The sequence below is a fragment of the Penicillium hordei genome (genome assembly GCF_028827395.1).
Source record: "Penicillium hordei strain IBT 12815 chromosome Unknown utg000005l_segment0_segment0, whole genome shotgun sequence".
NCBI classification, from domain to species: Eukaryota; Fungi; Ascomycota; class Eurotiomycetes; order Eurotiales; family Aspergillaceae; genus Penicillium; species Penicillium hordei.
Genome location: NW_026623146.1, coordinates 1,663,712 through 1,683,225, shown reverse-complemented (window position 1 = coordinate 1,683,225; position 19,514 = coordinate 1,663,712). Strand labels below are relative to the sequence as shown.

Below are 19,514 nucleotides of genomic sequence, written 5' to 3'. Positions count from 1 at the left end.
AATCAAACAATTAGATTGCACATTTCTCTACTGATCTTTCTTAGCACCAAGTTTTGAGTAATTTATGTGTTCTTTTTGCTCCACGACGACGACACTTAACGGCTAACGGGTCTGTGGATTCCACCTACAAAAACCAAAAAAAAGATGTGCATCATCCGTGAATCGAACACGGGCCTCGTCGATGGCAACGACGAATTCTACCACTAGACCAATGATGCAGAAGAACCAGCCGAATCTGAGAGCTGATTCGTTGGCGATGTAAGAGAGCTTGCTATTGAAGTAGAAGAGTGGAAAACACGTAGAACTACAAAATATGCCATTGACATTCGAACAGAATGGATGTAAACCAACACTATAGAAAGATTCATTTGTTTTGCTCTTCATAATCGTAAAATCCTTGGCCATTCTTAACGCCCAGACTTCCACCTTGAATCATCTCCCGAAGGTATTCCCGCGGCTCTGTAGGAATACCACTCCGAGTTTCGGCGTAGTGATTCTCAATGTCCAACACAACATCTAAGCCGACAACATCCATCTGTTCACATGGGCCCTTGGGTGTCTTCAAGACATCTTTGAAAATGGCATCAATTTCTTTAGGTGTGGCAACACCTTCGGACAATGTGAGAAGAGTCTCTCGCTTGATAGCAGCCCAGATCCTTGGAGATGGTTATAAGCCTGATCGTACAGTGCAGAGAAAGAACCTTGAGAGAATAACTCACCTATTGTATATGTAGCCAATAGAGTCTTGCTTGACGTGGAAAGGTGAGAATCCATGTTCTTTACATTGCCCCAAGACTAGATCAATCAGCTTAGGATCGCTATCCTTGTGGCCCATGATTTCAATTGCTAAATTACAAGTTAGCAATTCGAACAAGAAAATACTATAATTCGGAATAAGCAGTACCGGATGTCTCTGGTGGCCAATCTGACACAGAGTATTAGCGAAGCAGTCCATTTAGCATTGGATAGTCACCTACAGCAGTGCGCGCTCATAACTCTTTTGCTGTTTTTCAAGTTCATGCCCTCGATAATCTCAAATATACCGTAGCTACTCGAGTTCGAAGCAATAATTGTACCTTCGGGTGCAAGTTTATCAAGTTGAGTGATCAATTTTCGCTTGAGCTGCAAGTTCTCCGGTACACACTAGTTTCAGGTCATGTCAATCAACTGTCCTATAAGTTAGGTCAAGAGTTAAGTCGTACCTCAACAACGAGCCATGCATCTTGTAGTGTAGATTGCAAAGAAGAGGGCTGGGAAGTCTCAATCTGCCCCCAATCTCCGTCATGGTCTGTAGCATCTGCACGAAGTTGTTCCACATATTTCAGACCATCCTGGAGTTGTTGCTCTTGAAGATCTACCAGACGGACAGTGCCACCTCGGCTTGACCACTTTAACAAGTCAAAACCAAGACAGAGGTTCATGATCTTGAATATCAGTACTTACCATGTGTGCCAGACGTCTACCTTGTGTACCAGCTCCGATGATTACAACAGAACCCTGCGGCTTTTGAATACCTTCCATCTCCAATGTTGAAGCAGAGCGGGCCCTATGGATTGAATTTCGAGAAAATGCAGCAGGACCAATTCCCCAACGTTTCGGGAAGATTCCACAGCGAGGATAGAGATCACAATATAAGTTCGGAGTCCAATGCGCAGTTTGGTCCCGCACCCGTAGCCGACGGATATGCGGGGTGTACAGCGGGACATGGCGGCACAATGGACGGGCACTTGATTGGTTATGTATATATCCCGAGGCATTCAACGTGGAAATCCTCATTTTCGGTTTGATCGTCGCATTATAGATTGATTTGGTAAAAACGGGTTGAAAGAGCCTAATTAATCCCTTGTAGGGAGGAAAGGCGGGTCCAAAATAATACGGCGAAGAGTCGCGAACTAAATACACAATATATCTGCAATGGATATAATCTTCCTATTTACCGTGATCCTCACTTGTTGAATGTTCACAAACATGATTTCCATTGCTCGGTGCTCCTCCACGGTAATGAATGGACCTGGGAGAGTTTGAGCACTAGAACCACATTGACGATAACCAGTGATAGGCAAGGGTCCCCGGTACCATCTGCAGATGTGTTATGCTCAGTACAATTTTGGGGCACGGTCTCGAGATTGCGCTTTGTGTGTGCCGGCGGAAAGGAAAGTCTCTGCGGGAATTGTGTAGCAAAATCTTTCAGAGCCAAATCAAGAGCTGGTTGCTACCAAGTAAGCTCTAGTGGTAGAGAGAAAGGTGGTGTGTGGTCTGTTCCAGAGAGCGAAGCATGGTACCGAAGTGTCCGAGGTAATTAGCACAGACTCACGATATGTCAAGAGATTTGGATGTTGTCGTTGTGTCAGTTTGATACATAGAATAATCAGATTCCCGAAGCCTAGGTAGCATCGAGGCTATCTTCTTGACTTGTGGCTCGATATAAATTGTCGAAGGCTGACTTTGATCAAGTTCAACTGTGCATCTGCCGTCCGCCGTCTGTTGACAGTGCTTTTATGGGAAACGCTCCAGTTTATCTGCTAACTTTAGGAGATTTAGGAATGCCTTCGGTTCATAGTCCTCGGTATGATCTCGAATAAGCAAATAGCTCTCCCAGCCTGCATCCCTTGCAGCCTGACAATCCTTTTTATGATCATCCCCCACATGCACAGATCTGAATTTGGTTCTGCTGGTCAACCATGGGCGGGCAACCTTTAGAGCTTGCCGTCTCGCCACGTCAAATATCAAACGATGAGGTTTCTCTTGACCGGCTTCATAACTCGTAATGACCATATCAATATCAAGTTCATAGTTGCAGTCTTCATGATCTTTGTTGTGTGCACTGGCAGTATCTTGTTTGATATTTCGTTCCTCGAACCCTGGAAGATCCATACTCGATTTATCCTGGTCGGCGCGCATATCACCAACCGTCAACCCCAACGACTTCAGCACCGCGGGGACGCGGTCATCCGAATTGGATACCACCCCCACAACAATCCTATCAAATGACCACTTATGCGCGGACTTGAGACGGCGCATTCGGCGGAAGAAAGGTAGCACATCGTCATAGAGCGCGTACCCCTCGGCACCAGCAAATCGATCGAGTAGGGCTTCCACCATGGCATCAGAAACATGCTCTTTGGGGGTTCCAGGGCGCGTCTCTCCATTCTCTGTAGACAAAACACGTCTGAAACTCCCCCTGATTACCTCCTCCCACCACTGCCTCGGCCCTCCGTATTGGCCTCGGAGAACATCCGCGCGACCGTAATTTGGGTATTGACGCATCTGCGCACGATATGTGTCCCGGAACGCTGTTTCGAGCTTATTCGGGGTGACAGTGGTGCGCGATAATCCGAATTGGTGCGCGGTCGCGGCATATTGCTCGGGGATGGGGAGACGCGGGTAGAAGAGGGTGCCGAAAGCATCGAAGGTGAGGAGAAGAGTACGTGAATGTGCCGGTATAAGGCGGGTAGTTGGGGCCGACATTTTATGCCTGGAGAAGAGTGATATCGGTTGAAACAAGGGGTGTTGGAGATGTGTTGAGCTTCGCGCCCTACGCAACGGCCCCACTCTTCTGTTGACTCCCCTCATCTTCCCCATCTTTCCCATATTCAAGGAATTTACAAAACCCTCAATGTTTCAATGCTTGTCGCTGTCAATAGTAATAAGAAGTATTTTGATCTCTGATTTTATTTTAGAACTGACTATGCACTTGTTCAACTCAAAACACAAGCAAAATTATCTCATCGCGCATGACATCAACTTCTATACTACACTTTTAGTATATATCTTCAACTAGATCTCTGTTGATTGAATTGGGTTAGAAAGCAAGCCTGTCTATTTAATGAAATTAGTGGGGAGAAATGCCACAGTGAAGACGTACAGAGAGCAGAGCATCCATATAGCTGTTGAAGTTTAAAGATATATAAATTGTAAATGCCTTCATTCCACCAAGAACGTATTAGATTATATATTTTTATGAACACCCCTACACTCGTATTTTTAAGCTTTATCTAAATTGATTAAACGGGATCTGAGCTACTCTTAACCCCTACATCGTAGCCCTGAGCTCCACCAAATGATCCTAGTATTAGAGCCACTTATGACGACTGTATTAATGCCTGCGTTGTGGGAAGCACCCGATAGTTAACCTGTCACTTTGCCAGTCTTATGTCACAGGGCTTAGCCAAGCTTCACCCTGTAATATATGAAATGAAGAACGTGTTTCATAAAACCACAGGACTCGGAATATCCAACAGAAGAAATTCATGGTTCGGCCTATCGTCGGCATTACTGCCATTGCCAAATCGCGATAACAGATTTGACAGTCTCGCCCAATTCTGAGTGGGCCAGCAGTCTAATGGCAGGATTTCAGTGTTGGAAAAATGAGCAGATCGTGTTCTAGAAAAGTATGAGCTTGCCTTGATTTGGAACACTTAAGGCCACCGAAGACTGTTCTTCCAAGGTTACTTCTAGAAGGTGATTATGCATCATTACTTGAGGTGGGTCCTGCAATGTGATTCTGCTTATGACATGCTTGGTAAGGACGTTAGGAGAATTTTTATGATATCCACTATCCACTTGGCAAATATTCCAGAACTTTATTCTATGAGTATCCAAGTGCCTAGGCATCTGTGGAACGGTGGCTGAGAGACAGGGGACTTGATAAACGCCTCTTCCATGGAGTACACTAGAATACACGAATCAAACTTGAGGGAACATGTACCCCGTAAAGCTGCAGATTGATTATATCTACGTCAGCGGCAGACTTTGGCTGGGAAAACGTTCTCCCGGAAGAGTAAACGGATACCAAGTGGAGTCATGTTTATTCAGTCTGAGATTTCTTAAAACAGCGGCAATTTAAGTGCTTCAACATCCAGGACCGACATACCCCATCTGGTGTACAAAAATGTATGTTGTAGTTCTGTTCTCCCTTCTTTGTGAGCGTGTGCCGGCTAAACGTTCAAACGAAAACTTGGCAGGCTGTGCCAACCAGAAACTTAGTGCTCTTATCTGATCGCACTATACCTCATCGGTGACATTTGAGGAAATTAAATATCCACGGCGAGCCATGTTTCGCCATGTTTCTGACCAAGTCTTTAACAATTGATCCACCTGGTTTGACTGGATGGGTCCGGCACACTTGTCGCGAAATAGTTAAAATGGCCAACTCCCGTCCCTGACAGGGGTTCTAGATCGGGATTTCTTAGTGAGATCTTATTCCTCCATAAACGTCAAAATGAAGATCTTCCAGGCTGGCCCTCTCGCCATTGCTCTCTCTGTCTTTACAGGACTTGCCTCCGCTTCGGTCTTCCAGAACCACACCTATGACTATATTGTCGTCGGTGGTGGCCCTTCCGGTATCATCAGCGCCGAGAAGTTCGCCAAGGCAGGCAAGAAAGTTCTACTCCTTGAGCGAGGTGTCGGACCAACTGTCGCCACCGGTAATAATGAGACCCTCACATGGGACCACTCATTGACTCCTATCGATCTTCCCGGTCTGTCCGCCGACATCGGCGCGCTCGATGTCTGGAACCAGTATATGTGCACCGACACTGCTGGCAATGCTGCCTGTGTGCTCGGCGGAGGTGTAACGGTCAACTATATGGTCTTCGTTCACCCACCAGCCCGTGACTTCGACGACAAATGGCCCAAGGGCTGGAAGTGGAAGGATGTCGAGTCGGCTGCAGACCGACTCTACAAGCGCAACCCGGGAACTACCCTGCCCTCTGCCGATGGCAAGCGATATGACCAGGGCCTTTACGCTGTGCTGTCCAAGTTCTTTGGTGGCCTTGGTTGGAAGTCGGTGGATATGATCGAGCAGCCGAATGAGAAGCACCAGATCTACAGCTACCCGTCCTGGAACGTGCAGGACCAGATGCGTGCAGGCCCTGTTCGCACCTATCTCCCCGATGCTGTCAAGCAGGACAACTTCCACCTTGCTCTCCGTACTAAGGTGATTCGCTTGGTCCGTTCCGGCGGTCATGTCACTGGCGTCGAGATTCAGACTCCCTCGGGTCGCTCCGAGGTCATTAGCGTTGCTCCCCACGGTCGCGTGGTGCTGGCTGCCGGTGCTCTGTCTACTCCCCGTCTGTTGTGGAACTCCGGTATTGGTGGCAAGACCCAGATTGAGACTGCGAAGAAGAGCGGTGTTGCCGTTCCTCCCAAGGCTCAGTGGATTGACCTGCCTGTCGGTGTCGGTCTCATGGACCACCCCATTTTCCCGATTACCTTCAACACCAACACCTCATTTGGTCTTGTTGACTACGAGGGAGTCCTTAACGGATCCGACTCTCGCGATATCTCCCTCTACCGCAAGGACAGCGGTGTCCTGACCCAGGGTAAGCACCGCATGATCTTCTTCACCTCCGAGGAGATTGATGGCCACACTCAGTACTACCAGGGCTCATGCGCGCCTACTGATGAGGGTGTGGTAACCATCACCGCGTACATGACCCATGGACTCACCTCGACCGGTGTCCTGGGACTTGATGCCAGCGGAAAGACTGTCATTGAGAAGTCGCCTTATCTCCAGACCGCTGCTGACCGGAAGGCCGCCCGCACTTTCATTCAGAAGATGGTCAAGGACATCACGGCTCCCTCCACTGGATTCGAGTTGGAGACCAACACCAATGTCTCGGCCATCATTAAGGCCCAGACTCCTGGTACACACTACACCAGCACTGCCAAGATGGGTACCGATGATGGCCGCAAGAACGGCACTTCCGTTGTCGATACCAATACTAAGGTTTATGGAGTGGATAACCTGGTAAGTGACCTGGAGTAATTTGTTTACTCAAAAGATGATGCTAATCCCCTTTTTCTTAGTTCATTGTTGATGCCAGTATCCATCCCGACCTCCCGACCGGTAACATTCAAGCCGCCGTCATGGTGGTTGCCGAAGCCGCTGCCGCTAAGATTTTGTCCAACTAGGCTAGTCATTATTGAGAAAATAGCCCTGGAGGCGATCAGCGAACCTTCAGAATCCGCAAAGTGGTGAATGTCCGCAACCCCATACATTGTATAATATATATCCGGATAGAGTGTGAGAATTCCGGTCCAAATTGAGTATTTACAGACATATTATATGAAATCTATGAAATCTACGCAGTATGCCACTAGAAAATCCCAACATGGAAAGCATTGGAACATTTACCAAAATTGATAAATCCAATGAAACCCCTGAGTTCCCCGGATCCATCGAAAAGTTTAAATTCTCAAACTCAACGGCTTTTTGACTTTCTCCCCTGACTTTCTCCCCTGCACATCTTTTTCTATGGAATGTTCAGTATGGGTTAGGATATCAATACCCGAAAAGAAGATTTTGTCCGGACTTATACTGCGTATAGGGGCTATCGTCAACATGTACTCATTCTCATTCCTATATCTCTTCTTACACCGCTCGATGCAATGTAATGTAATAGTAATTCAAGTGATATTCAGTGTTCTGCCAGTCTTCATCCCTAGAGACATAATATCCGAAAAGGGGGTGTTTCACTAAAAAATGATCCTATATCTAAAAGAGTAATCCCAAAACAGTACTCCCCCAGGTGGCTGTAGCCTGGCGGCGACGCCTACGGAAGGCGAGCGTCAGCTCCCCCCGCGGCAGAATCACAAAATGCTCGTCGGTCGACCCTCCGCTTTAGCAGAAGTGGAACCACCACGATTCACATTGTATTGTGGATTGACCTTCCCACTTATCCAACAGACTGATGATAACGAATATCAGCATTGAATCTTTTGTCCCCCACCTAACCATGGGTGTGTCTTTTTTTTTGCTTGAAAAAAGAGGGTCCAAAGGTGAGGTATTTCCAGGGCCGTTCCTTTCTTTTCTACATTATTTCATCAAAGAATTCAGGCAAACAGCTGCGTACCCCTGTTACCCCTGTCAATCCCCTGAGGAGATCTGAACTGGTGATATCATTACCAATGCTTAATCCGGCACTCTGCCGGCAAACAAATAACTCACCGCGACTAACAGCAATTAACGGACTCACGGACTCACGGACTCACGGGCATCAAGCCCACCCACTGTGGGGGACTAAGATTATAATCAGCGTTAATATTGCCCACGTGGAGTTTAACCTTCTTCTTACAAATTGATTTGGCAGATAGACTGCTGATCTTAAGGGACCTTAGTAGAGGAGACCACCAATCATTAACCATTTCGACTAGTAAGGTTGGTGTGTCGATCCCCGGTTGACTTCTAAGGTTTACTCCCTACGACGCTATCAATAACAAGCGCCAGTGAATTGGAGGTCGGAGCCCTCATTGCCATGGTGGTATGGAGCCCGGAATACTTTGAAGGCCAAAGAGAATATCTGGCGATGTGTCCCTATAATTGGGATGCTTTTTTTTTATGTCTCGACTAGGGGGCTTTCTCGTCTCAAAAATGAGCTGGATTTGACCGCAAAAATGACGATGTCATCGATGTCTTGGCCTTACCCTGACAGTTCGGGAACTACCCCCGGCTTTGTTTTAGAGTCGAGTGGATGATCTGCAAAGTGGCTAATGAAGATGGGCCTCGTATGAAGCTTATAGCGGAACTAAAACTGTGTGTCTGATCCAATTTTATGTGGCGGCGGCTTCGTTGGCCACTCAGCGTGAAGCTTACGTCTTGGGAGATGAAACTGGGACGCTATTGCTCCATTCCCCATCGGACTCATTTGCGAGACGAGCAGCCCCTCTATCAAGGCATCTGTTAGCTCAGGAGTACACCCAACACGTCAACAGACGAGGGGTCGGACTCGTATCAACGCTGATCCCCTACCAACAGTTATCGTATATAACCCAAGACGTCTTGCCGTGATGTTTGAACTCTAAGAACTTTCTTCTTGTCATTCCTTACCAAGTCATTCCTTAATCTCGGTTTATACCGTCCATTCATTTGTACCAAACAAGTCTTTGAACTTATTCCACTCACTAAACGACAAGATGAAGTCTTTCGCCTTCTCCGCTGCCCTTTTGGCCTCAACTGCTATGGCCTTGCCCGCCAACATCATCCCTTCGGGCACCACCGGCTCTTTGCCTTCTGGAATTCCCTCTTGCCTGCCCTCCGGCGTCGTCCCCTCTGGCATCCCTCTGCCCGTGGTATCTCTGATCCCCACCTGCTCCGGTGCCGCCGCATCCTCGATTCCCACCCCTACCGGCGCCGTCTCCGGCATGACCGAGGGCGCCGGCGCCGGCGCCGGGCAGGTTCTTTCCATCCTCAACCAGGCCGGAACCTCAAACTTCAAGATGATGGCCGAGTCCGAGCTCCAGAGCCTTATGAGCAAGCTGCCCCTTAGCACTCTCGAGAAGCCCGTTGGCCAGGTCGTCCAGACCGCTGAGTCCGTCGACCAGCTCGACACCAGCAGCAGCTCCGGCCTCACCCACGTCACCGCCGTCCTCGAGAATGGCAACGCCGCCCTCATCAAGTTGACCCAGGAAGTTGTTGATCTCCTCTCCAGCCTCGGCCTCGGCGAGGTTGGCAGCCTTCTCGGCTCCATTGTTGGCGGCCTTGAGTCCATCACCGGCAACGTCAAGCGTGCCGACCCTCTCCAGAATGTTCTCTCCATTACTGACGTGAACGGCCTCGCTGGTGGCAAGGACCTTCTCGTCCAGGTTGAGCCTACCGTCCTCGGTCTCCTCAGCGGTCTTGACCTCTCCACCGTTCAGGGCCCCATTGGCAACGTTGTCGCCATGGCTCCCTCCGTCTCCGAGCTCAAGTCCAAGATCCCCAGCATCCCCGGTGCTGACTTCATTGCTGTCAATGCCGAGGACAAGGCTTCCGTCCTTTTGGTTAAGGTTAACGGCGCTGTCCAGGGTCTTCTCTCCACTCTTGGCCTCGGCAGCGTTGGCACTGCCGTCGGCTCCATCGTCTCCTCCGCTAAGGGCGCTGCCTCCCAGTAAATTTTCTACCCTTGATGGGATGATCGTTCTCTTCTACCATTCACCAATCTCATATTTTTATATAAAGGGAATACGACGCCGTGGTTTGCTTTGGAACTAGCGCATGCAACAATAACGAACCCAATGGTCCCCCTTCTACCTACTTCTTGAGCATTATTATGTTTTGTATAGTGTATATATCCTCGAAAAATGTTCTATATCTCTGAATTAAGCTAATTATGTCCAAAACAAAAAAAGTCCGGTTGTAAGGGGTTTCAAACCCCGAACTTGAAAATGGATTCGTGATCTACAGTAGATCGTTCAGTGGCGCATTCCACCCCAGTAACTCTCTCCGCCTTGATCGTATGGGTGTGATGCATCCTTGCACTGAGGGTTCTCATAGTCCTGGATCGTACCCATGGGCCAAATGGGCACGACACAAATCTCATTCGCCGCACAGCCACTGCACTCCTTCCACGTCGCCCAATCCAGATAACCAACCAGATCCCGAACAACCTGAACCGCAGACTCAAGCTCCTTTTCCTTCCTTGCCTCAATCAAAGACGAGCAGATTTTGTGAGCAACACCGTGAACAGCCTGCGCCGCAAGACCGCCACTTTCCAAAGATCCCGACGGCAAGAACTGAGTCGCACAACGCTCACTCTCAGCATCATCATCCCGATCACTGTAGTCAATGAACGGAGACAGAACACGCTCAATCTCAGCCTGTAGCCGCTCGATTGAATCAATGCTACCGGAAATAAAGTATGACAGCTCCTTACTGTACCGAGTCACGATCATATCCGTAATCGCCTGCCAGTCCTCGCTGACATCGGCAGGATTCTGCGTCAAGATTAGACGTGTGACTTCGGTAAGAAGGAAAGCGCGACTTCCAGGAGAGAGGCTGGTAAGTCGGGGGAGGGTTGAATTGTCTTGGAAGAGGTCGACATTGTGAGAGAAGGCTGTCACAAAGTGGTTGAAGTTCAGCGAAACACGGTTTCCACCGATTCCGTTGTAGCGTGCGGTGATTGCGCGCATCCACCGCGATGAGTCGAGGCCGCCTCCAGGCCCGCGGTGGGGAGGTCCTCCAGGACCACCAGGACCACCGGGGCCACCGGGGCCGTGTCGCTTTCCATCATCATCCTCCGTCCTTGGGCCATGACCGTTGTGGTGCTTGTCATCACCCTCTTTGTGAGGACCATCCCAGCCACCATGTTCACGGTTACCCCGTTGTTCCTCAGAGTTCTGCTTAACCTGTGTGATTCTCACAGGAGTTAAGTCGCGGTCAAAGTCACACAGGATAATCTCAAAGCCAGCTTCCATGCGCAGCACACCGTCAATGCAACCCTCCCATTCCTTCTCGGCCATCTCGCAAGCTAGTCTGGCGCGTTCGCTCTCTTGCCCATTACCCCGACTCGGAGAATCATCTAGCGCGCCGTTGAACAAAATCGCATCCTGAGAATCAAGGGTTCCCTTCGATGTCTTGGCAGCAGACATACCGTCGAGATACAAAAGGCGGAGATCCTTGGCAGCAGCGTACGTATGCAAATACCCGGACTCATTATCATCGAGTGCCTTTGGTGGGCGACCACCTGGCGGGCCATGATGTTTCTCATCTGTGTCCTGGTGTTCCCGCTTCCGCAGCTCACCATGGCCTCCAACCTGTGGCTCGGTATCATCATCGGAGGGTAAGTGTGGCGGGGGCCCGCGTCGGGGCCGGGCGAAGACCATGGCATGTTCGGGCTCGAACGCCAACCACTCGGTGCCATTCACCGGGGTGGCCTTGGAGGTTCCGTGGTAGAATTGTGTACCGGCGGGAACACTCGCGAGGAAGAACGAGACGCCGTTGTGGTGTAGAGACGATCCCCACTGGCGCATTGAATCCTGGATCACGTTGAAGATGTAATTTTCATTTTTGATCGGGGTTTCGTTGTCTGGGGCCTTTGAGAAGGCCGTTGATAAGCCTAGAAGCCCGCATAGCGGGATGAGTGATGGTGGCCGCATTCTGGAAGAGACACTACTCTGATAGAAGTGTGAAAAAATCGACTATATTGGAAAATTTTATCAGATCGTAGATCCGGCTGCATTGGCGGAAAAAGCTCCGTTCATATATCAGGCTACAATAACGTACTATAGAAAGCCGCGTCATCAATTCGTGGCTATCCACTTTCTGGTAGTTCGGCCCGACACTAGGAGATAAGCAATGGCGAGTGGAGAGTCAGGTCGGCCGAGTTGGATAGTGGACATAATCCATGGCCAGAAATATTATGTATTACAGGTACACTTATCTAGGTAGGTCGACCTCAAGCCAACTCAAGGGATGACTTCATTATTCCCGAAGTGGTGCAATCGATTTCTCCCGAAAGCCTTCGGGATGTACTGCTGTGGTTGCGTACTCATTTGGGTCTCGGAATCAAAAAGTATGTTTTTTTTACGGCTTTCGTATACAAGTAGACAGACATCTCAAAGGATATCTAAAAAAACATCTAGTAAGACATGAGAAGGCCGCATAAGTGGCCGACTATTCGTGTTTGTAGTAAAGGAGAACCTGATTCCATTAGACCTAGGAATGGTGTTTAAGGATACATTGTCATCAACTAGCTAGGGTAACTATAACACGCAGGAGACAAATCGGCAATCTTGGGAATGAAGCCATAAGAAGTAAACAAAGCACCAAGGAAAAATAGATTTATCTCGGGATCTGTTGCGGGAAGTCTACAGTGCTTTTGATAGCTCGTAGCAGATGCCTAGATTTAATAAGCATAGGTCCAATCATCACCACATCAGCGGGTGTGATCTCTCGACATTTTGACAGAAAATGAGCGGACATTGGGACACTTGAGATGCGGTAACGGAGTTCCACAAGAGCCTCCAGCACATCATTAGTGTATGAGCGGATTGGCTATCTACCAGACACTGTTGCATATTGTGGGTGAATTTGAAGTGTCAAAAAAAGATCTCAATTGCAACGTGGTTTACCGGCCTTCTGTTCATACCTGTCTGAAGCTGATTGTCTCTTCTGTATGTTCCTGACGAAAGGACATAATAGTGTGGGTAATCGTCATGCGTGTCTTCATATTGGATATGACACGGTAAGCTCGTGCTCAGGAATAGGTGTGATACCCGCCTCTCAGCCTAATTTGCGATTCAGGTATGGCTGTATTTTGTTAGCTTTGAGCACCAGAGAGATCCTCAAGTCTCGTTAAGTGAGCTAACTGACCTTAGGGTGAGGCAGCTCATCACCCAAAGCAACCCTCATAGCAAGGACTCACCATTGCTATATATTAATACCTTCGTCTGCTACAGAAAGTGCCAACGTTGAAAGTGAAGAGAAAATGAAGGCAGAGGCGAAATTACCCTGTCTATCCGACTCGGCCAAGGAATGCGATTTTATTAGTTTCATGCGTATGGAATACTGTATTCGCCTTCGCACGTATACTTCATTGGAGCTTCAGCTAGTTGTAATTCAACGAGTGAATCGAAGAAGGGTCTGCTATGTATTTCACCTCTGTTTCACCCTACATTTCAGGTATACTACAGACAGAGAGAAGGGTGAGAGCAGTGTGAGGATAGTCCATCTTCCTTATGAGACCAGTAAAAAATAAAGTCCACAAATTTCATGTAGGGCGTGTGTACCCCGTCGGCTCTACCTGTTCCGTCATGGGTATAGTCGTAGGGCTGACGCAAACTGCAGGTACAGGGGTAACGGTGACGTCACCGTTCCTGTTGACACCTTGAGGACTGAGCGTCCTCGGGCAGTAAAGGAATGAACGCCGTAGTGTACGGACAGACGGATCGTTGTCAGTCGTCGTCTGTGACTGCGGGTTCCTCCGATCTGATTCGATTTGATTCGAGCAAGGTGATGGTGGAGGAGATGAGTGTCCAACCACCAAGGGCGACGGCCTGACGAAACGTTCACGTGTCGTTTATGATGCTGTTTAAAAGAAAATGCTGATGACAGGCGAAACACACTGTCGTCAAAAAATGTGCTGGCGTCGCCAGAGACGTGCTACCAGTTGTAAGCCTGAAAGCTAGGGGAAGGTAAAGATGATGTATTAATCTATCTACCGGAGGCTAGATATTCTGGCTGACGGCTGATATCAGCAGCCGACGGGTTACAGCGTGTTCAAGCCAGACGTTTGTGAGACTGTTTGATATGAGAATAAAGAACTTTGTATTGGCTCAAAACGAATAATTCCTGGTCACCCGGACAGTAGATGGGTAAGTCGCGACATCGGCTATGCCGCTCTTGGGATGTTGATAATAAATTTCCAATCAGAAAAGCCCTGCCCAAACTAGTCCGAAGATCTGATTATCCAAGTTCTCTTCTTCATTCAGAACAGTCATCGTTTCGTAAAATGTCTCCATTCGGTGATTGATAAGATTGAAGAGGATATCGACGTGCTGGGGATCTAGGAAGCTGAGGCCAAATGTCATCAGCTCCTGGTAGACGACAATGGTGTCCCAGAATTCCTGAAGGAGCTTGTCGCGAACAGCGGCCCGTTCGATATCTTGATGATGGATGTCCATCAGGACTTCTAACTCGGTATCGTTGAGGGAAAGGATCGGGGAGCCTTCTGACATAGCTATGTATTGTCAGCTTTGTATTGTGAAGATTGCTTGAAGTGAAACTGAGAGATATCCGGCTGACTTGTAAAATCCCAACGGGCTCCTAGGCAAAAGAGACAAAAAAGAAGAAGATAACGTCGCAGAGAAAACTTCGAGAAAGACATTGGGTTAGCTTTAAGTCATTACACACTGTTGTTATAGGCTGGGGCAACTTACTGGTAACTCAGCTGTGTGGAATTACACAGTGCAGAAATGTGAGTGGTGCGGGTTGTTGAGAGTACAAGGATGGTGGAAGACTTGGATAGATGTGGAAATGGCACAAAATTACAGGAAGAGGGGGGCTTCAACGTTAACAAAAAAGCAACGAGAACCTCTCATTTGGTGTTTGCATGAAACATTCATATAATCCTCGTCAATTCAAAAAGGTCAAGTATGTCTCGTCGTTTAAGTTACCACTGTACTGGACCCTCCGAAGACCAGAAAGCACAGACGGTGCATTCTTGGAATAGAGACAGAGATAGCGATCGACGCAGGGTGCTAGACTGGAAGACCAGAGGTCTGGATATCTGGGTTTGCTACCTGCGACAGTGGGGTAGGAGACAACCCTATAAGGGAGCCTGGCCTAGAGTCTGAGCCCATCCATCCCATGTATAGCTTTATCCGGGCTCCGAGGAATTCTCGTCTAGACTAGTATGCAAGAACAAAGAAAGAAAGAAAGAAAGAAAGCGAAGCTCAATGATTCCATCCGATGTATCATGGACCTGGCAATGGCACAAAGCCATGTGGAATCAAGTTCGCATGGTAGGAGATCTACCAACGCCTGGAATGCCGTGTGGAGGAGTCGCGCTTCGCAAAATTGGGGTATCTCTCTGGATCCGTCGAGTGGTGCGGTAACGGAGGTCCATTAGGACGTCCGACTCGGAATCATCGAGCGAGCGAATTGGGAATCCCGGCATTTCTATGTATTGTTAGCACTGCAGCAACAGGGGAAATGCTGGGAATTTAACTTTCACTCAGTTCTCATCAACAAGGCCATTGAAACTGCTGGGAGCTATAATGAGAGTGTGGTCATGTAGTTGTCAGTTGTGGGGTTTTATGTGACCGAGAAAGGTTGTTTAGGCAGTGTAAATAGGGGGAAACGAAAAGGAAAGGAAGAGAGTGAGAAGGCCTTTGTATTGTGGTGAGTTAAGGACTGGTATTTGTTTGGACTAAGAGCTCTAGTGTCTCAGCAGTGCATGAGCTCATGTCTCGAAATAATAACATACAGGAGAAGGCTTAAGTGCAGGATATAATTATGAAGTGTCACCTATAATCGGTTGAGGGTAGAGTACGCCGTAGTCTATGGATCATTTGAGAATCGAGTAGGTATTCATATCATGTGTCAACACCTCCCCACACCCTTCAAACGTCTTCCGGTCTTGTTCTTCTTCAGACACCCACGGGATAAAGTCCTCATTCAAAGCTTCCATCCGACGTGAAATTAACCTGAGAACGGCCCAAAAGCTTGCGAGGTTAAGTCCCTGTTGGGAGAACCCTAGTCACCTAGTAAGACGTCGACAAACCTCGCTTCTTGGTGGAGACAGGAGCGTAGCCTAGTATACACAGTGGCTCCATAACAAAGGTCTACTAAAATCTCCAGCTCTGAATCATCGAGTGACCGAATCTAAAATTAGGCCATCCTAGATCTTGTTAGCTTGGGTGGCCCAAGGTATCTTCAAGTAGTGTTGATTGAGCTTTCTAACTTTGAAATAAGACACTCTTCAACAGTAAGGCTCGTTCAAGGTAAGTTTGGGAATAATGACTATTATTCAGTTATTATCGGGAGCGTCTTTTGAGGACTGGAAAACTCGCTTGAGGTGTGGGTGTAAGGTCTGAGCTCAACAAGAAGCGTTGGTTGGATAGTGTAGACAAAAGTGAGAAGTAAGAATGACCGACTGATAAAAGACAAGGTAAAAAGAAAGAAGTAGAGGGTGAAGCAATATTTGTTGGATGAGAAGTCCAAAACTGGCAGGAGCAAGATTCCATCCCTGATCTCCATCTCTGGCTTCTTCATCGTTTTCCAACGGTTCATTCTCGGCTTCAATATCACCACCGGAGAGCGAGTTCGAGGCCTGTTGTTTCCATTAAATGATGCTCTTTTGTTCTTTTATTTTTCCGTACATTTACAGGTTTGCATTTGCCCTCTTGAAAGTTCCTCGTTGGACATGCCGCTTATAATTGGCAAAGGCCCTGAACGCGAAAAGATGGAAGTGACGCAGAGGCAATTTACGCTGGGCACAAAACCATGTTCAAAAAATACAATGCAATAACGACCCAAAGTCATTATATTAATATAGAAAATCCAAACTGGAACTGTAATGATAGTCTGGGGTGGTAACTGAGGATAAATTAAAGTTGGGTTATGCCAGTTGAGTGAAATGCCTCTTATATATGTGAGTCAAACAAAGAACAAAGGGTTGGACAGCACAAACAACAATGGTCAACTAAACGTAGTTTGTAAATATATAAGCCTTTGATATCATCAGGTTTGATATGTATCTGCGCGTTGAGAAAATCATTGGCAGAGTCATGTTTGAAAATATAGCTCAGCATCCTAAACTATAATTGTTTTCCGTTGATTTGATGTACATAAATAGACTTGAATTCACCCATTATGAATTGGTCTCCACTCTTAAACCGTAATTTATGCATTCATAGGTCGCCGAGCATTATGTGGGGTTGTCAAAAAGTGAAGTTGGAGATAACAAGTGTTGTTTAAATGAACCTTTGAAGAATCCCATTTTGTTATATTCACTGATAGGCTCGTTGGGTACTATATTTGCATGTACATATACGAGGTATCAAAACAAAACCGAGAGAATTAAGATGTGATCTTAAAGTGAATTACTCATATATATAGGGAGACAACAAGGAAGGCCTTATAGATAGCCAAATAGAGAAATGATGGAGAATGCCACCTAGTTCAAATCTCTAAAATGATACCTTATTAACTTAGATCTATGTTTATCGTAGCCGCCTGTACCCATGTATCAATTACCGATTTCGAGGAATCGACTGGTGTTATATTGTAATTTGTACCATGATATTAACCTATGTGAGTGGTAGCCAAAGCCCAGCGGCTTGGATGCTAGCTGTGCTGGAGCTTGGTCTGGTCATCGGATCAAGCCTTATTTCACACCCATATCAATGTTTCGATATATTATGTTGGTTATTTCTTCACACCCTGTTCCATCAGTCAGCAACTAGGGCTGTGCGGATAACGTGACCAGGGTACAAACAAAACATGCATCGGATTTGATCTTTTGATTTCATCAATCATGATCACCAGCTCTAGTCTATTCTACATATCACTGTGTAACGGAAGGTCAGCCGCGGAGACTGACAGCATAGACGTGGACCTGAGTAGCAAGGATAATAACCACGATATGCAACTAGCGATAGAGAGCTCGTAGATATGGAAAGTGGACCAAGGTCTATGTTACAATAAAAAGATACAAGACAGTAGCCCTGCTTGACGGCCTAGTCTTTGCTTTCATGTCAGAACTCGGCTTCGATGCTATACGTTATAGTAAGGAGGTGAGAACTACTAGCTTGAATGCAAACACTGACTGCCAGTGGTTTACCGGCGACGGTAAGACGGCAATTTGTCTACGGATATCAGGCCTACGCGAAGGCAACACACTACTTTACATTGAGTCCTAGCCCTGATGGAAATCTGGTTGTGGCTACTGGACTGAAATCCCCAAGGTTCTTCCCCTCCCCCCACCCCCTTTAAGGGGGCTGTATTTTCAAGGAGGAGCCCAATAGTATCAAATGATTTGCGTGGGTTGAAAATATTATTGGCTTTTAACGCAAGATATTATGTGCGCATCAGTTGTAAAAGAAAGGTTTGCTCGAAGTTAGCTTCTGTTTTCGTACAGATAGCTGCAAATGCGCCATCCAGTTGGACTGTCCAGCTCGTTTAAAGTCCCTTTTTCCGGTGGAGTGCGAGACATTCTAGAAGAAAGAATACTTGGGGGTTGGCCTGTGTTGTTGTGTTGGTTGATGACTTGTTATACATGGAAAAGCCAATTTGTATGTATGTTGAAGCCATTATTACCCGCCCCATTCCAACTGTAATACTAAACAAAAACAGCATTTAAAAAAGGGAAATGGATTTCATAGAATCCACGAAAAAAACCGAAAAAAAGAAACGTCCCCGGGAAGGCTTGAACTTCCAACCTCCCGATTAACAGTCGGACGCGCTAACCAATTGCGCCACGGAGACATTGATTGGTCATCGAACATCGGATGAATGTATTTATAGACAACTCACCTAGGATCCCCGTCTCCTTACTAAACCACAATGCGTCAGTTGAAGTGAGAAGAGTGTATATCTCGACGCATTTAGGTTGGCATGACAAATAGGGCGAGTAGAAATGAATAGGCTGGACCATCGATACTTATTTTATGAACAGGGAATCAACATAGGAAGAAGAGAAGATGAGAGGATGGTCCGTAAGGCCCCCATTACAGCCTATTTAAGGGGGTCTTAACACTTACAAACCGGTGTCTTATAATCGCTGTATGCTTATCTTCTACTAATTGTATCGAGCTTAAATTTAGAATTTATAATAGCTACACGAGTATATTTTTCAATTTTAAATAGAATTCGACGGGTAGAGGTCGAGAAAGGTTGATATTAATATTTCGATGCTAGATATATATTCCGGATCTATGCGAGAGTACTACGTGAACCTCTAGTTATATTTTATACATTGTGTAAATCATGCGTTTTCTCGCGTTTTTAAACGTGATATATAAATCTAACTGATAAATGATTTCGAGTCTACTAAAATAATAAAATGTTACCTCGAGATAAGGGCTGGTCTAAAAACGGGGTCTAATCTGAACGTTGAATTCTAGGCCTATTCTACACCATGATTCAATACACATTCTTCCCAAAGAAAAACAGCTCGGTTGGTTTTATTCTAACATATCTCTCACATGTGTGGGTGGTGGTCCACATTGCCAATGGTGGTGTCTTTTGTTGATGTGGACGATCCTCTGAAGATGAAATTCAAGCCTGGTTGGATATAATCAATTAATAAGCA

At 47.0% G+C, this 19,514-nt stretch overlaps 7 protein-coding genes across 7 annotated transcripts; 2 read left to right on the top strand and 5 right to left on the bottom strand.

Moving 5' to 3' along the window:
* Positions 1-102: 102 nt before the first annotated feature.
* Positions 103-1,521, bottom strand: N7537_009583 (3-hydroxyacyl-CoA dehydrogenase family protein; the record flags this gene model as incomplete). The annotated part of the gene is made up of 6 exons (XM_056900637.1): positions 103-242; positions 421-656; positions 720-846; positions 978-1,143; positions 1,203-1,388; positions 1,444-1,521. The coding sequence occupies 6 exons, from the start codon at positions 1,519-1,521 to the stop codon at positions 103-105; spliced, it is 933 nt and encodes a 310-aa protein (XP_056749305.1).
* A 975-nt stretch (positions 1,522-2,496) lies between these two features.
* On the bottom strand, positions 2,497-3,468 carry N7537_009582 (uncharacterized protein; the record flags this gene model as incomplete). The annotated part of the gene is made up of 1 exon (XM_056900636.1): positions 2,497-3,468. One exon carries the CDS (start codon positions 3,466-3,468, stop codon positions 2,497-2,499), a length of 972 nt encoding a protein of 323 aa, XP_056749304.1.
* Positions 3,469-5,221: 1,753 nt separating this feature from the next.
* On the top strand, positions 5,222-6,915 carry N7537_009581 (putative cellobiose dehydrogenase; the record flags this gene model as incomplete). Its single annotated transcript, XM_056900635.1, has 2 exons — positions 5,222-6,751; positions 6,811-6,915. 2 exons carry the CDS (start codon positions 5,222-5,224, stop codon positions 6,913-6,915), a joined length of 1,635 nt encoding a protein of 544 aa, XP_056749303.1.
* A 2,001-nt stretch (positions 6,916-8,916) lies between these two features.
* Positions 8,917-9,873, top strand: N7537_009580 (uncharacterized protein; the record flags this gene model as incomplete). Its single annotated transcript, XM_056900634.1, has 1 exon — positions 8,917-9,873. The coding sequence occupies one exon, from the start codon at positions 8,917-8,919 to the stop codon at positions 9,871-9,873; it is 957 nt and encodes a 318-aa protein (XP_056749302.1).
* A 300-nt stretch (positions 9,874-10,173) lies between these two features.
* On the bottom strand, positions 10,174-11,856 carry N7537_009579 (uncharacterized protein; the record flags this gene model as incomplete). The annotated part of the gene is made up of 1 exon (XM_056900633.1): positions 10,174-11,856. The coding sequence occupies one exon, from the start codon at positions 11,854-11,856 to the stop codon at positions 10,174-10,176; it is 1,683 nt and encodes a 560-aa protein (XP_056749301.1).
* A 2,271-nt stretch (positions 11,857-14,127) lies between these two features.
* On the bottom strand, positions 14,128-14,436 carry N7537_009578 (uncharacterized protein; the record flags this gene model as incomplete). The annotated part of the gene is made up of 1 exon (XM_056900632.1): positions 14,128-14,436. The coding sequence occupies one exon, from the start codon at positions 14,434-14,436 to the stop codon at positions 14,128-14,130; it is 309 nt and encodes a 102-aa protein (XP_056749300.1).
* Positions 14,437-15,767: 1,331 nt separating this feature from the next.
* Positions 15,768-16,035, bottom strand: N7537_009577 (uncharacterized protein; the record flags this gene model as incomplete). Its single annotated transcript, XM_056900631.1, has 2 exons — positions 15,768-15,955; positions 15,984-16,035. 2 exons carry the CDS (start codon positions 16,033-16,035, stop codon positions 15,768-15,770), a joined length of 240 nt encoding a protein of 79 aa, XP_056749299.1.
* Between the last annotated feature and the right edge of the window lie 3,479 nt (positions 16,036-19,514).